This window comes from Pseudonaja textilis, chromosome 1 (assembly GCF_049901715.1).
Source record: "Pseudonaja textilis isolate UNSWEBS1 chromosome 1, rPseTex1.2, whole genome shotgun sequence".
In the NCBI taxonomy this organism is placed as follows: domain Eukaryota; kingdom Metazoa; phylum Chordata; class Lepidosauria; order Squamata; family Elapidae; genus Pseudonaja; species Pseudonaja textilis.
The window spans coordinates 308,346,307-308,360,582 of NC_141990.1; the positions used below are offsets into that span (position 1 = coordinate 308,346,307).

General features: G+C 39.8%; 1 protein-coding gene across 1 annotated transcript in view; it reads left to right on the forward strand.

Annotated features, from left to right (window-relative positions):
* Nucleotides 1-2,335: 2,335 nt before the first annotated feature.
* The window catches only part of GCH1 (GTP cyclohydrolase 1), a 41,751-nt gene continuing 29,810 nt past the window's right edge, over nucleotides 2,336-14,276 (forward strand). Inside the window, exon 1 of the mRNA XM_026698716.2 lies at nucleotides 2,336-3,175. Within this exon, the coding sequence (XP_026554501.1) occupies nucleotides 2,824-3,175 (352 nt within the window). The 5' untranslated portion in view covers nucleotides 2,336-2,823. The remainder of the gene's footprint in view (nucleotides 3,176-14,276) is intronic.

Consider the following 14,276-nt stretch of genomic DNA (forward strand, 5'->3'; position numbering starts at 1 on the left):
CTGCATTCTCACAGAATGAAATTTGGGTGAGCATTTCAGGCCTGAAACATCAGGAAAGAGTATGTGATAAAAGTAGAATAGTAATTGACATACTATCCTCAGCTGAGATAACTTTTTTTTTCAAAAAATAAATAAATACATGAGTAAATACCTGGAACCATTTTACAAATAAAAGAATTTTTAATTTTAATACAGGCAAATTGTATCTCAGGTACACATTACATATGCATTTCTTTCTATCTGTAATGAGACTGGAGGAACAACACAACTGAAAGTGCAAATGCAACTTCTTACAAGGAAATTGTAATTAAGTGGCAAATGTTGAGTGCCTCCCACTCAACCTTGAATCCTGACAACTGCCTGGACAAATAATTCTTTACCAAGATTTCTTGGTAAGATTCTGAAAGTTTCAATCAATCAATTTTTAGTACCGTCACAGACCACATTGGAAGTAGTTTACCATTGTTTTCTTCTTCCTAAGGTGGTCGTGGAGGGGAAGAGACTGCCCAAGGTCACTCTGCTGTTTTTGTGCCTAGGGCAGGTTTAGAATTCATAATCTCATGGTTTCTAATGCTTAAGTTTAACCACTAATCTGAAGTGACCTTTCTTGGCTTTGTGCCTATTTTGTAAATGTATAAGTTGTAAGTCAGTTCTATAAGCGCCACTGAAACATTTTCAAGCAGCTTTCTGTATAATATTGTATAAAACTGAGCTAGTTATGACATTATGTTTCTCAATGACTCTTTGTCAACTGGGAGAACAATTGAGGGTTCTGTGAAGTTATTTTCTGTTGTAACTTATTTAAAAATTATGTATACAGAGGGCAGAGGTGGTATTCAGCAGGTTCTGACCAGTTCTGGAGAACTGGTAGCAGAAATTTTGAACAGTTCGGAGAACCGGCAACCACCTCTGACTGGCCCTCATCTATTCTCTGCCTCCCGAGTCTCAGCAATTGGCTGGGTGTTCTTTGGTTGCCCTGCACAGGAGAATGGAGCTGGAAAGCAGGTTAATGGGGTGGGGAAGGAATGGAGATTTTACTGTATGCTTCCCCTGCCATGCCCACCAAGCCACGCCCACCAAGCCATGCCCACAGAACTGGTAATAAAAATGTTTGAATCCCACCACTGACAGAGGGATCCCAAAGGTGCTTTTTCAAGAGGCAACTGGACTTCCTGGATTTTCTTTGAAGACGTTTCGCTTCTCATCAAGAACCACGACCTGGATGACTGAGAATCTCCATATACATATTGTGCTGGTCAGACAGTATATAGTTAATTGATAGTTAGTTGGTAGTGGAATTTATAATTCCAGGCGTGGAGTGTGCTAGTCAGACAATATACAGTTACAGGAATGCCTCATGGTAAATGTAGTCAATGCCTCATGGTAAATGTAGTTCATGTCATGTGGTCACATCTGTAATCCTGATTGGTCACTGAATTGACCCTTGGTTGGGTTGGGGGAGTTTCCTTTATTCTTGCTTGGGACCCCAGCATAGTGCTGGTGTCTTCCCTTTGCTCCATCGTTATGGAATGAAGATAACTATATTTTCACACTATGAAGACAACTATGCAAAGATTGGACATTAGATGAATCTCAACATAACTGCAAGTTATACCTATTACAATCCAGTAAAGAAACTTTGTACGGAAGCCTTTGTAGAGTTTATCTAACTGTCTTTATATTGAGCCAGGAAGTTACAGACAGAACACATATAGAGATGCCCATTCAATCTGCAGTTGTCTCCAAACTTGAGAACAGAGCAGCCAAGATGTTAAGAATAGGATTAATGTTCAGAAGGGCCCAAAATGAATAAAAACAGAACGATACCCGTGCATTGCAATGTACACTATAGGTGGACAATGGGTGACACGTGAATTTACAGACACATAGGAGTCCTGTGGCAGTAACCAGAAGAGCAAAGACAAAATTATGCCAGTGTATGAGGCGGCATAACTAATGCTTCCGTTTGCCCATCCCGTTAAACCACAAACACAAAATAGCTTGAGTCAGTGTTGTCACAGAACAACACGGTCCCAAAGGTTGAGTGATTATTTAAGTACTTTCCCAGAAGGGAAAGTGCTCGCCGGTCACGCTTTCCTAATTTCAAGCAGCCCTGAGAACCATCCCGCACCCCCTCCCCCCTCCCCACCCACCCCCGGCGGCGGCGGCTGTAAGAACGGGGCGACTCCCTTCTCCCGGCTACCGGCGAGTTCTCGCCACAGGAGAAGCGCTCGCCAAGCTTTACGCCGCCTGCGGCTTCCGGCGCTCCGGCCTCTGAGAGGCTGCCGGGCGGGGTGACGCACGGGCAGAGGTGCCCAATGAAAGAAGCGCGCCGTGCCCGGGACCGAAACCAGGCGATGTATAAAGTGAGGCGCGCCGCCTGCAAAGAAGGAGCCAGAGGGTGGAGCGCCTTGCGAGGGTCTCTGTGGGGGCGCTGGCGACCTTCCCCCACCCCACACACTTTCCTGCTTGTCAGAAGGGAAGATTTTTGGCCGCAAACTGCGCGGCAGACACGGAGATCGGCCGGTGCATTTAGACGTGCTTATTTTTTTTTAGTTACCGGCTCCCATTTCGGCCACGGGACCTGGCGAGTGGGGCCAGACGTTTCCTTTGACTCCAGGCTGGGCGCACGTGCTGCCAGGAAACGCCCCTCCACACGCTAAGCGTCTCCCTATTGCGCGTATAGTTTTTGGGGGGAATAGGTGACCGACCACCGACCCCACTTTCAGCTTCTCGGCAGGGTCCGCATCCGGTCTTTCCAGCGTGCCCGGGAATCTCTTGAGGAGCACCGGCTCTCCAAGGCTGGGCGCACGCCTTGACCAAATGGAGAAAAGGAAGCCGCGGGCCGCGGTGGATCAGCCTGTGCGAACCGCCAGCTGCAATGGGTACGCGCTGGCCGAGAAGCAGCCTCCCCTTCAGCGGAGTCGCTCGGGGGAAGCGCCGTCCCGTAGCTGGAAGACCGCGGCTGGTGGGCATCCCTTAGAGAGCTGGAAGGAAGAGCGGACCCGCAGCGAAGAGGACAACGAAATGAACTTGCCCGGCCTGGCCGCAGCTTACACCACCATCCTGAGTGCCCTGGGCGAAGACCCGCAGCGCCAGGGGTTGCTCAAGACGCCCTGGAGGGCGGCCACGGCCATGCAGTACTTCACCAAAGGCTATCAGGAGACCATTACAGGTGGGACGCGACCCCTGGTTCTATAAATAGGGAATAGGGAAGCTTTACAACAGTCCTTTGGGGTAGGCCAGTTTATTACAGCTACCCGGGATGAGCTGGTGTTAACAGTGGGGTTCAAATGAATGATCACAGTTTCTGGAGCCCCACTTACATTTAAAGTAGACATAGTGTTAGGAAGTTTTCACAGCTTTGCTTGTAAGGCAGGCAGCACCACCAGTTTGTCTATGGGAGATCATGGATGTGAGAGAAGTGAGAATCAAAGTTTGGAGTAGTCAGAGGCTTGTTGGAGGCTGGTGCACCCAGCTTCAGATTTAACAGGTAATCAGAGTTGGAAGAGACCTTGTAGGTCATCGCACTGTGAGAAAGTTTCTCCTTATTTCCAGGTTAAATCTCCTTGTTCAGTTTCCATTCATTATTCCTTGTCTGGCGTTTTAGAAAATAGCTTGACCCCTTCCTCCCTGTGGCAGCCCCTCAAATATTGGAAGACCACTATCATGTCTCCCCTGGTCCTTCTCTTTACTAGACTAGCCAAGCCCACTTCCTGCAACAGTTCGTTGTATGTTTTAGTCTCCAATCCCCTAATCAACCTGGTTGTTCTTCTCTGTACTTTTCCAGAGTCTCAACATCTTTTTTATAATGTGGTGAACAAAACTGGATGCAGTACTCTAGGTGTGGTCTTACTAAGGCTTTATAGAGTGGTATTAGTACTTCCCTTGATCTTGATTGTATCCCTCTGTTAATACAACTTAGAATTGCATTAGCTTTTTTGGCTGCTGCTGCCCACTGCTGGCTCATATTTAGCTGGTTGTCCACTAAGACTCCAAGATCCCTCTCACAGTTACTGCTATTGAGCCTGGTTTCACCCAATCTATATGTGTACCTTTGGTTTTTCTTGCCTAAGTGTAGGACTTTACTTTCCTCTACATTGAATTTCATTTGGTTAGATATGGTCTGTCAAGATCCATCTGGATTTTGAACCTATGTTCCTTCCAGTGAAATCGGCATGAAAAGAAAAAAAAGTGTTCCTTTTGGTCTAGAATGGCGTTTTAACTTTTTGGTAGTCTTTTACAAAGCTGAAAGAGGTGGGGCCATGCCAGCAGGATGCTTTTGCCCAATTGCTTCATAAATGATAGTTAAAGGTGCTGGATTAGGAACAGGCAGACAAGCTAGAATGCTCAACCTCCGAGAAAGCCAGCTGAGTGATTTTTGGCTGGTTATTTGCTCTAAACTGGAAAATTAAGAAATATCGGGACTTTCACATAGCAAATCCCTTCTGAAAATCTTGCCAAGAAAACAACATGGACTTGTCCATGTAATCACTAGGTGTCAACATTAACTCTAACCAACAACAAGGGTGGAGTTGTACCAGCAGGATCTGTTCCCTCAGTTGCATAAGGCTGCCTCTGCATTTCATAATCTTGACCAATACAGGATTGGATTGAAGGCCTGGGTTGCATTTTGCCCTAATCCAAAATGTAGTTTCCTTGTTTATGGCTTAGCACTGAATGATCTGGGGCCCTGTGATATGCAAGTCATTGTTCAGTGGTTAGCATGTTGCATAGGGGGAAGAAATATTATGTATGTTTGCCACCTTGAATTACTTATGAAGTTATAAAGGTGGGATAAAAATCAAATAAATAAACTATGCTTTGACAATTAAACATGATTAAACAAATAACATGGCTTACTGCCTAGTATAAACATAGCCAAAGCATTCATAATTGTATACTTTACAAAAATAGCATTAATGCTTTCAAATATACTGAGATGATGGAAGTCATAGTCCAGTACAACAGAAGGAATATCAGCTGTAGAAAAGCATTCATTAGCATCTCCAATAACTCTAATTATTTCCCTTTCTCTCACAGCACTTAGGTTTAATTTTAGGTCTAGATTTAGATCCTGTCTTTCCTGCAGGAATGGACAATGTCTGATATATTCCTGTTTTCTCTGCACAAAAGAAACCTGATGAAGTTAGGTTGGGCCTATTCTTTTCTCAACTCAGCCAGCCCGTGAGTTTCCATGACTGAGGGTCAACCTGAATCTGCATCACTTTGGTCTTAGGCCAATAGCTTAATCACTCCACCACACTGCCTCCTTGAGAATGAAACAAAAGTCCTCATAGCTTAGCAGATAGGACTTTTCATATTTAGTGAACAGACATTAGGTCTCAAACTCTTTTCTATGTGACCGGAGGCGAGGAATTTATGTTCTGAGCTAAAATTTCGATCAGTGTAATAGTTACAGTATATCCAGGCCCTAGGAAAAGGAATCTGTCATCTGTTCTAGTTTTTCTCAGTTTTAGCAACTTTATGATTTGTAGACTCCCAGAATTCCCCAGCCAACCTATTAGGTTGACAAGATTAACCTCCCTCTCTCACAACCAACAGTTTTGAGGTAGAAACCCTAAAGAAAATTTCTCAACATGCTACTATCACTTTCACTACTGATTAATTGCAGTGCAAGGTTCCTTCCAATTCTGATTAACTGTGATTTGCATAGTGATATAAAGGGCTGGAAAATCACAAATCAAAGGCTTTTTCCTTGGCTTTGTTATCTCTGCCTCAATCATGTTCACAATCCTTGTAGGAGAGTAGGGACATAACATTAACTCTACATAAAGGATTGCAATTGATGTATCCAGATCAAGATTGACTGTCTTAGATCAAACATGGACTTCGTGCTACTTGTTTGGTTTTTGAATATGGTGTTTTTCCATAGAAAAGCATGACTGAGTATTTTTAACTCCCATGTAATTAACATACCAATAAAATGAGAACGGGGTGGTAGTTTCTGTCCAGCAGTTCCTGTGATATGAAGCTGTTGAAGATATAAAAAATGAGCAAGATGTTTTTGCAAAATTATGGAGCTTTACCAGATTGAAATCATTTAGATGAAACTTTCCTAGCTGTATCTTTATGTTGCTAACTTCTCACAATTGCTTTGTAGGAACAGTGTGAGGATAGCTTTTCCCATTCTGCAGTCCAGGGTCACTGGGCTACAGCCTCCATCACATTCAGCCACTGAGATTTGGTTCACAGGAATTGTGGGAGTTGCAGTTCAACAGGCCTGGAAGGATGGTTTCATTCCAATTTAATCTACATTTTCTTTAAAGTTCATATGCAGTAGCTGGTACAGTAGTGTGTCTTATGTAGCATTGCATTTTTGTGCAGCATTTAAGATTACTAAATTTTTATTCAAGCACTATAGCAATAATATGAAGATAAATATGGGAATCTATTGGAGTGGCTGACCATCATAAATTTAATAAAATAAATAAATAAATTGGCAATCTGAGGCGGAATGAAGTGACTATGGACATCACTTCCTTAGAGTCAATATTCCCATATGATACCTTCACATGTGTTTAATAAACTTCTGTCATCTCAGAATAAGGAAAATAGGGATTATCTGGTGGATACCAAGTTTGGAAAGATTTGCTAAAGTCAGGAAAATTTTAAGAAGCCAAATGATCTTAATTGCAATTTTCTCATTTTTTATTATGCAGTTTTCTGAACTTTATGGGATGGCAGACTGAGGGTCATTCTGATATATTCCATTTGCAATTTTTATACATAATTGTGGCTTCTTTTTTCCTTACTGAAAAGGAATATAGTTAAAGCAACAAAAGTGGAAAGCCTATGAAATACTCGATAGCATTTTCATATTTGGGCTGAAAATACCTGAATGACATATAGATGACAACAAAAAGTTAGTCTTCTGGATCTCTTTGCCTCTAAATAGTGATTATAAAAAGTTTTTTTCTAGAACAGGTTTACTAGTCCTAACATCAATTGCCATCTCTCTTAAAAAGAGCCTATGATATTCAGAAAGTCAATATACTGGTATCTAACAGCGGATCATCCTCTTCTCTTTTCTTCCATCTTTCTCACCGTTATGGATTTCTCAATGTATCCAAAATATGAGTTTTTGAGCCTGGTCATTTGTATCCCAAGTGATAACTCTGGATTAATTTATTCTATAAAACATGTTTTTGTTTTGTTTTGTTGGGCTACCAAGAGTCTTCGCCCAACACCAAGGCTCAGGGGTGACAGTACTCTATCCCTTTTCTTCAAAGTCTAACTTACTTGATGTGTCTCTCTGCTAATTTACTGTACTTTTCTGAGGGGAAGATGACCCTGCATTTATTAACCACCCCAAGAAAATTTAACAAAATACAATTTAAAAATTGTGCAATATGTTGCTTCCATACCCTGTCCATCTAATCCAATTCTGACTTAAACTAATCCTGTAGAACCTTTTTCATCCCCTATATGTCCATGTATGTGTTTTCTTTTTAAAATATTCAGAAAGAAAAAAAGGAAATATAAAACATAACAAAATTGCTAGATCTAAGGGGAAAAAGAAAGCATTAAATTATATTCATACTACCGTAGCAATAGCACTTAGAATTATATACTGCTTCACAGTGCTAAGTGGTTTACAGCATTCTACAAAACGAGTAAAACCTAGCCAATAAGAAATACATTAGTCAACCATATTAAAGAGTATTAGTCAGATTTTCCCTTCCATTGATATGAAACAACTAAGAAAAGTAAGCAAATCTTTCCATGATTTAACTTTGGGTTCAAGGTAAAGCCATTTTGGGAGTGGCAGTCCATATACAATAAATCCTTTATTGTATAAATTATGTATATCTTTATACGTAATTAAATTCCACATTTATTATATATATTTCAATATAATATTAACTTTTTCAACCTTATTTCTTTTTCCAATTTCATATAAACTTATCCGCACATATTTAACAGATAATCAGAGTTGGAAGGGACCTTGTAGGTCATCTAGTCCAATCCCCCGCCCAAGCGGGAGACCCTACACCATTTCTGACAAATGGCAGTCCAATCTCTTCTTGAAAGTCTCAAATCATGGCGCTCCCACAACTTCCGAGGGCAAGCTGCTCCATTGGTTGATTGTTCTCACTGTCAGAAAGTTTTTCCTTATTTCCAAGTTAAATCTCTCCTTGTTCAGTTTCCATCCATTATTCCTTGTCTGGCCTAGAGGTGCTTTAGAAAATAGCTTGACCCCTTCCTCCCTGTGGCAGCCCCTCATATATTGGAAGACCACTATCATGTCTCCCCTGATCCTTCTCTTTACTAGACTAGCCAAGCCCACTTCCTGCAACAGTTTGTTGTATGTTTAGCTTCCAGTCCCCTAATCATCTTGGTTGCTCTTCTCTGTACTTTTTCTAGAGTCTCAACATCTTTTTTATAATGTGGTGACCAAAACTGGATGCAGTACTCTTGGTGTGGTTTTACTAAGTCTTTATAGAGTGGTATTAGTACGTCCCTTGATCTTGATTGTATCCCTCTGTTAATACAATTTAGGATTGAATTAGCTTTTTGGGCTGCTGCTGCCCACTGCTGGCTCATATTTATCTGGTTGTCCACTAAGACTCCAAGATCCCTCTCACAGTTACTGCTATTGAGCCTGGTTTCACCCAGTCTATATGTGTACTTTTGGTTTTTCTTGCCTAAGTGTAGGACTTTACTTTTCTCTACATTTAATTTCATTTTGTTAGATATGGCCCAGTATTCTAGTCTGTCAAGATCCATCTGGATCTTGAACCTATCTTCTGGGTGTTAGCTATTCCTGCCAGCTTAGTATCATCTGCAAATTTGGTAAGTTCCCCTTCTATTCCCTCATCTAAGTCGTTAATGAAGATATTGAAGAGTCCTGGGCCTAAGACGGAACCTTGTGGCACCCCACTGCTTATTTCTCTCCATGTAGACTTAGACCCATTAAGGACTACTCATTGAGTACGGTTTGCCAGCCAGTTGCGTGTCCATCTAGTGGTGGTGCTATCTATTCCACTTTTTTCTAGCTTGCTAAGAAGTAGGTTGTGGTCTACTTTGTCGAATGCCTTGCTGAAATCTAAATATGTTATGTCCACAGTAAATATATTATGTCCACTGTCTATTAATTTAGTCACTGTGTTGAAGAATGAAATAAGATTGGTTTGGTTTAACACCCATGCTGACTGCTAGTTATTACTTTACTTGTTTCTAGATGTTGGCAGATCTGTTTTTTTATTATCTTTTCCAGTATCTTCCTGGGTATTTATGTTAGGCTGATTGGTCTATAGTTTCCTGGGTCTGTTTTTTTCCCCCTTTTTTGAAGATGGGAACCACATCAGCTCTTTTCCAGTCCTCTGGTAGTTCCCGGTGCTCCAGGATTTTTGAAAGATATGGTGCAGTGGTTCTGAGATGACCTCTGCAGCTCCTTTAAAACTCTGGGAGGTAATCCATCAGGCTCCGGTGATTTGTTTTCATTAAGATCAGACAGGTGTTCTCTTGCTATTTTTTTTGCTTATTTTAACTTTTATTTCTGGTCTGTCTTTTATACAGTTATGTTTTTGGTGGCTTGAGCTATAGTTTCTTTTTGAGTGAAAAATATTACTCCAAAACTATTTCCAAAACATGTATCAATGTCTCTTCCACCATTTAAATTTCCAACATACTGAAGTTGTCAGCCAGTCTTTGAACATCCTTTCAGGTGTTCAATATAATTTTAAAAACCCAATATTTTGTTGAATTAAATGCATTTTAAGACCAGAGACACATATTTAACATTTTTAAAAACCTTAACACATTGTTTTGCTAAAATAGGATATTCCAGCTCTTTGCATACTTCCAATACATTGCATAAAAATTGCATGATCAAAATATATTTGAACTGTATACATATATCATTCAGTTATTTTAGGAAGAATGTGTGACATACTTGCATTTCATATATGTATGTGTATGCATGTTATATGTATGTATTTCTCTCATTCTCCAAAAACTGATAGAGCTAGGAAACAGAAATGATTTAAACTGAAATGAAATGAATAGAGTAATAATTGTTTCATAATAATTACCTGTGTAATAAAGTATCTCATTTATAGAGGTAATTGAGCTCCTCTCTATTAAAACACCAAACATTTTTTAAAACACACACTCACTCACACACACACACACACACACACATTTTCCATTGAGGAAAAATCCTAGGAAGGAAGAGTAGATATTCTCTGGGTAGAGATGATGTAATAACGAACCTGAATGGAGATGAGGTTCAGAGAAGAGATAGCTGGACAGAGGCTGAGTTCTCATAAAACACTATACAAGTTAATATTGGATTCCCCCAACATACTGAACATACTGAACATTAGCTGAGTCTAGTGGTGTTAATCTAGCAGCTAAACAGTTTCAGGCAAGTCTTCCTCACGTACTATTTCAATCTCAGTCTGTAACAATTGTATTAACCTATCTTGTAGTGTTATTGCAATATTATAACCGGCCAACAAGGGAAATACTTGGGACACCAAAAAAACACTATACAATGGTTAAGCTTTATTAACTCCAAATCTTTTCTGAACATATAAAATGTCATCAATCTCAGTACAAACTTTTGTGTTACCCTTTCACTTAACTCCATCAATTGTGACAACAAGCTTCTTCCCCGGGTCCTATATATTTCTGAAGAGGCGATTATTAAATCCAAAGTGGGCCTTGTAGCAGTCCAAGAGTACAAAGGGATCATATTTATTTTTGAAACCCAAGAGGAGAGCAAGAGAGATGCATTTGCAAGGATTGTCCATCTTCAGAGAAGCGGAGGCTGGAGCTTACCAGTTTTCCATGTTCTTGTCTAGAAAATAGCGAAACCATCACCACAGTCATCCGAGAATCCTTTTCTTTTACGTTTCTTTTAAAAAAGTTCATGCTGAGAGTTGGTTTATTATATTAAATTGGCATCTTATCCAGCAATTTTTTCCCATGAGCATCAAACTAATCTCTTAAAATGGGGACTTTTCAAAGCTCTACCTAGCTCCTCCGTTGAGCTGTGGTCTCTTCAGAAAAATTATTAGTGATATATTAAGCTGAGCAACTCTATGTCAGCATTCCAGGTAATGCATCCATAGAAAGCAGAACTCCGAGGCAGGTAGATTCCTGAAGGAATGATTAATTGGATACATCATATTGGCACAACTGGTGAAGACCAACTTTGAAAGTTCCTGCGGTTTTCACCAGATTAAAAAGTGAAAGTTTCCCCTTCCTCTAAGTCATCAGTCACATTGTCCAATAGAGGTGCTGGCCGGTTGCTTGGTTACTTCACTCCTCCTCTCCCCAGCCACCTGTTGGAATGTACTTGGTTCCCACAGGAAAACTTTTCGTTTTGACTTACAAACCTCCCAGCTATCTATCTCCCCCGCCTCCTTGTCCCTTACTCTTCCTTGTGGCAATCTTGAAGCCTCAAAGATGGCCTCAGCCAGGTTTGCTTCAGAGTTGACACTCTGCCTGGCCTTCTGATGCCACTGATCTTTGCAAAGCTGCCATTGTCTCTTATTTAGTGGCTGTTCTTATGCCAAATGTTTTGCATAGTTTTAAAATTGCTTGATCTGAATCCATTTTAAAAGTGGCAGAATTAGGTTCCACCCCCTCCCCTGCTTTCAGTCTGAATTTTCCTTGGTAACATAGTATGTGTTAAATTATATCTTTTTTCATTGCTGTTGGTGACGAGATTACTAGATATTTTCCAAACAATTAATTCCACTTGGGCAGGAAGAGACAATATGTGTTTGCAGACCTTGTTAGTGTTGGAAAATTATTGTGGGTAATTTCCGATTTAGTCTCCATCCAGCACATTCCCAGTCATACCCTGCATCCGGATTAGAGCAAGCAAGCAGAGCCATTCCATTCAGTTAGCAAAAATATTGGTTGGTTAGTATTTATTAAACAGAAATAAACATTTTAAAAAATCCCCAGTTAATTGGCATAATGGGATAAAAGGCAGGCAAAGGCAGAGAGACAGAGATAAATGGAAAATGGACCATAGTTTACATTCTTTACCTCTACCAAAGCGCACAAAATTTCCTAAAAAGACTGTAATTAGCAGGAAAAACTCAAAAGGGAGTGGCTTTAAGCTGTTCCAACCTTAATCCTTTTATGTACATAACAATAACACAATAGAGATGGAAATTAGGATAGCAGGTAATCCTTCCTCCGTTCTGCATCATAAAGAATGGCAGGGGTGTATGATGCAGCTGACAATTAGAGATTGTGATTACAGAGCCAAATTTTGCTGCTTTTTATTTGTCACTCTTAGAAATACTGTTTTCACAGGTGCTGCAACTTGGACCTGTTGTCACTTATAGTATTTTGTTTTATTTAGTTTCCATGTTTATTCAATTGCAATGAAGAAATAATTTTGATACCAAGTCACTTATGATCCTATGTTATCTCTGAAAATTTTGTATTCGAAAAATCACTTCTTTTTGAAACCTCATTCCTTATTTTTGTATGGATATAAATTGTAAGTAGTCTTCTGGATGTTGGAATACTTCGGAAATGCAAGATATTAATGCCTTAGTAAATGTCCTCTGCCATTATGAACAGGCAGGAAATTGACAGATGAGACTTCTGGTAGCATAGGAAAGGTGCATAGAAGTATTTTATTTCAAGTGATAACTTAGAAATATTGCAAATTTAATTCAACTTCTTGATGGGTGCGCTTTTTTTCCTTTGGGAGTTGCTGAGTGTAATACTAATGAAAAGATTACTTGCCATTGAGGAAAATATTAATAAATCTTTATCCCATCTTTCATTCATGTTTAGAGATTGAGGGCTATTTACATGTTCTCACTTCCCCCTAACTTCTGTTATTATTGTAACAATATTGTCAAGTAGGTGAATGTGAAAATATACTGGCTGTGTACACTATTTTGCATTAGCACAATACTCAACTATTGTATCATAAAGAGGAGTTAATACTATACAACATGAAACTAGGGCACAGTTTTCCACAATAAAACCGGACTTGCATTAATGTGAAAAATAAATTGGGGGCCTGTAGACAGCAATCTTGAGTTTGGCTTAAGGTTCTTGAACCACAATTGGTTCAGAGATCTGTTCTTTCCATTGCAGCTTCCCCCAATTTGGTCCTTGTGAATTGCAATTTTCAGAGTTGTCAACCATGCTGCTAGGGATTTTTGTGGTCGCAGTATACATAGGGACTATTGCTCTGGAGAAGATTACGTGGTTTTGATATTTATTTGTTTGCTAAACTATTTTTATCTACTGGAGGGAAATACCAAATTGGTCAAGCCAACACACAGTCAAAATCCTAACCTTTGCTCAACAGTCTTGCCTTACACCAACTTCATAAGGCAGAAAGCAGATTTACTTTAAGCCACATTTACCCCCAGATCTTCCAAAGTTTGGAAATATGGGCAACTCCTAAAATTTCCCATCTTTCATTCATGTTTAGAGATTGAGGGCTATTTACATGTTCTCACTTCCCCCTAACTTCTGTTATTATTGTAATGGCTATGCTTGTTTTAAATTCACAATCTGAAGGTTCCTCTAGGGTGGGAAAAGCTCCTTCAAACAGCAGTTGGGTTGGATTCACACACAGTAGACTTGTTGTGGGGACCCAAACATTATCTTTTCATATTATGTGAAGTATGAATCATCAGATTAAGCCATAATATTTTTTGGACATGGCCTACTATATGAACACAACAGTTGCATTTTGTTAACTTGGAATTGCCTGTTGAGTGAAAACAAGCCAATTTGATTCTGTTTTAATTCTCTGTCCCACAAGCCCCCTTTGGCATACTAAGTACATCTCTTACTTCTATACTTTAAGCAGAGACAGTAAAAAGCATTATTAAGCAGTTCAGTCTTCTTTACAAAAATGTACTAATAGTGAAACAAAACAGGTACAAGTGAATGGATATTACAGCTTTAACCCTAGGCCCTATGTACATAACAGAGGAATAAAAACTAGAGATGGACAATAGGATGGCAGGCAAATCTTCATCTGTTCTCCTCCAGTAAAAAGTCATTTGGTAGATATGGATGATGTATTTTCCAATGATCGCCTATGTGCTTAAAATCTTAGCCTGTTAATTGGTGGGGCTGACTGACTCTAACAGTCAAGAGTTTTGTGGCACTTTAAAGACTAGTAAATTTAGTTCCTGAGCATTGGAATAGATTTGGTAGCCTTTAATTTACTACAGGTCTTTCTGTTCTTTAAAAAGTTCATGATTCTGTTTATTCTAGGAATGAAGTAAATTCTCAGTTGCTCAGAGACC